Source organism: Phaseolus vulgaris, chromosome 7 (assembly GCF_000499845.2).
Source record: "Phaseolus vulgaris cultivar G19833 chromosome 7, P. vulgaris v2.0, whole genome shotgun sequence".
NCBI classification, from domain to species: Eukaryota; Viridiplantae; Streptophyta; class Magnoliopsida; order Fabales; family Fabaceae; genus Phaseolus; species Phaseolus vulgaris.
Window position 1 is genome coordinate 3,391,296 of NC_023753.2, and position 2,752 is coordinate 3,394,047.

General features: G+C 34.7%; 1 protein-coding gene across 1 annotated transcript; it reads left to right on the plus strand.

Moving 5' to 3' along the window:
• On the plus strand, positions 1–2,113 carry LOC137827971 (uncharacterized). The gene is made up of 5 exons (XM_068634357.1): positions 1–213; positions 329–489; positions 771–840; positions 1,404–1,421; positions 1,903–2,113. Exons 1-5 carry the CDS (start codon positions 1–3, stop codon positions 1,930–1,932), a joined length of 492 nt encoding a protein of 163 aa, XP_068490458.1. The 3' UTR covers positions 1,933–2,113.
• Positions 2,114–2,752: the final 639 nt, after the last annotated feature.

The window sequence follows — 2,752 nt, forward strand, 5'->3', positions numbered from 1 at the left end:
ATGGCTTGGCGTTCTGGTTCTTTCTCTCGTTCCTTAGTATCCTCAGCTAGGGCTTCTCTCCGGCCGGCGGCGCCTTCAGCACTTCCCCGCCTCCGTCCGCCACCAGTCACTGCTCCTCGCGTCCAGTCCCGTCGCTTTTCCATGCCGGCTACCAGGTCTCGCTTTTCGCCGTTTTGCTGTCTCTGCTTATTTAACGATAACCAAAATCGCGTCGTTTCAAAACGAATTGCTAATCTGCCGTCGTTTTAATTTCCTTAATTTGGAATTAATTTTAGTAATTTGTTGCATTCTGAATTGCATTGAGAATTTGTATTTTCTTTCTTGACAGGAATTTGGGGCAATTGGGCTGCATAGAATCACTTTTACCTCTGCACAGTACAATGGCTATTACCTGCATGACTTCACACATTACTGTCGGTGCTCGTGCCTGTTGCGAGCTGTCTCATGGTACCTTCCGTCGTTCTTGTCAAGATCGCTAATAGTCTCTTTGTGAGTCTTGCTGGTTCTAGGATGCATGAAAAATGGTTTATGCTGTTTTGATTTCGTTCGAGAACAGATTTTAAGCATATTCATTCCATTGCCTCACCTAAAAATCCCTTTTAAAAAAACTTACTAGTGTTCTGGATTATATAGAAAACCTTATATTATAGGCCTGATAGATGGTAAATTTAGGTAGTCCTTTGTTGCTTTATGCGAGGAGATGAGTTGGGTAGAATTTGTGAGTTTGTCTAGCTTGGTTCATAAGAAGGTATTAAGATTCAAATTTATAGGGAATGGAAAAGATGGGTGATGCGCCAGGACATTGATCATCTTCCAATGGCAAGAGAAGATTGCTGCATAGTAGGTTCCTTTTTTGTTTTCCTTCGTTCAAAATTATAAATTCAGTTTCAGTTAAACCATGTATACAAGCAAGTAATTGGTTATTATTGGTTTGGAGATGAACTGAAGCAGTAGTCAGACAAGCAAGTGTTTTTTTTTCAAAAAAAATTTCCTTGGGCGTGCATTTTGTCTATCTATTGCTTGGATACTTCATTATTTATTTCAGTATTGAAAAATCTTATTCTTTGAGCAGTTATTGTATCCCTGCTCTACTTTTGCTGGCTTTTCATTTTTATTCAATTGTCTACTTTTGCTGGCTTTTCATTTTTATTCAATTTTATTTAACTTTTACGTTTTACCTGATATAAAACACTTTATGGTTTCCAACAAGATTTAAGGAGGCTTCCCACAATAAGTATTTGGATATTTGAGCATCTTTTGTCAGTTTATTGAATTCCATGCACAAATTTGCTTAGTTTACCAGAAATAAATCCATGCCAGAGTCATCCTTGAAATGGCTGTACGTCCAGCCCTTTCATCAGTTTTATAATGCTACTAATGAGTAAACTACGTTCATTTCACAGGTGATCCTGATTCCTGAGGTGAGGTTCTAAGTCCCCATTGATTATTTTGGTTAAAACTTAAATGACCTCCTTGACCCAACTTCAAATCCTTTGCTCTGAAAGATGAGATTTTTATGCTAAAGAGGTTGCTGCCTTGAAATTCTTCCTGCGAAGACAATTTGGAAGTCTCAGGCAGCTAGGCATGGTAGTCAAAAACCAGTCTGTCCTTTCTTGTGAAGGATGATTACAACCTTGGCTTGTTCATTTATATGATAAGTCTTCTATAAGTTTTTTATCATAAAAAAGAACATGTCAAGATTGGTTACTACTACTTTTAGTAGTTACATTCTTAGTCTGCCAAAGTATTTGCTGGATATACGTTATTTCGTAAACAAAGTCCTTTGTGTAATGAAAACTCTTGAGCAAATAATCTGAATGCCTGGTTGAGCAAGATTGTCTAAAATCTTTAATGCCATGTAATCTCATGCTTATGCTGTTATGATTTCCTTTGCTGTTGCAGGTACGTGAGGAAGCTGTTGGATTTTCATAGTTGCCTTTGAGGATACGGGTGACCAATAATAGTGTTTTCTGCGAAGTAACAATTGTAGGAATGTCGAATTAGACTCATCGGTTATGTTACTTTTTGGTTGTGTTACTTCTTATTCAACAGAGAAAAGCATATTTCTTTCCTAATCGGAACATCATTCAGGATTAGTTTTTGATTCTTCTTATATCTGGTTTTGTTTAAATGTTCATTTGTGGTCTTTCTTTTAAATATGTTCGAAATAATGTCTGTGGATTGATCACTTATCAAGCAATGCACAAAATTAGCCCATGAATGACTTTTTTTACCTCCCCTTTAATAACTTTAAACCTTTATTATTAATGTAAATTACTCATTTAACAACTCTTGATCTTATACATCATTGAAGAATTATAGTTATGCAATTTCTTAGAAGCGAGTGTACACATTTTCTTTGAGCTGTACAAATGTTTATGTTTAATAATTTTCTTGGACATGTCATTTGTGTCGATTGATTTTAGTGTCAGACATGATTAAACTTTAATATTTGTTTTGTCTTTTGTAATTATTTTATATTTAATAGAAAACTAACATTTGATCAATCAAGTATAGGTTTAATACATAAAAGCATACTAAAGATGTTAATTTAGAGGTATGATAATTTATTTTTTAGTTTTATGGTTTTTGTGTACAAATTTATACGACTAGTAATAGAGTTAAGCTGCAAACAAGTCTTATATTTTGTAATGTGCGTTAGATTACTCATAATTAATATTATTACGCTTCAATATTTTATGAGCAGTAATGTGTTCTTATTCATATATTTGGTTGAGTAGTACTCTTAACT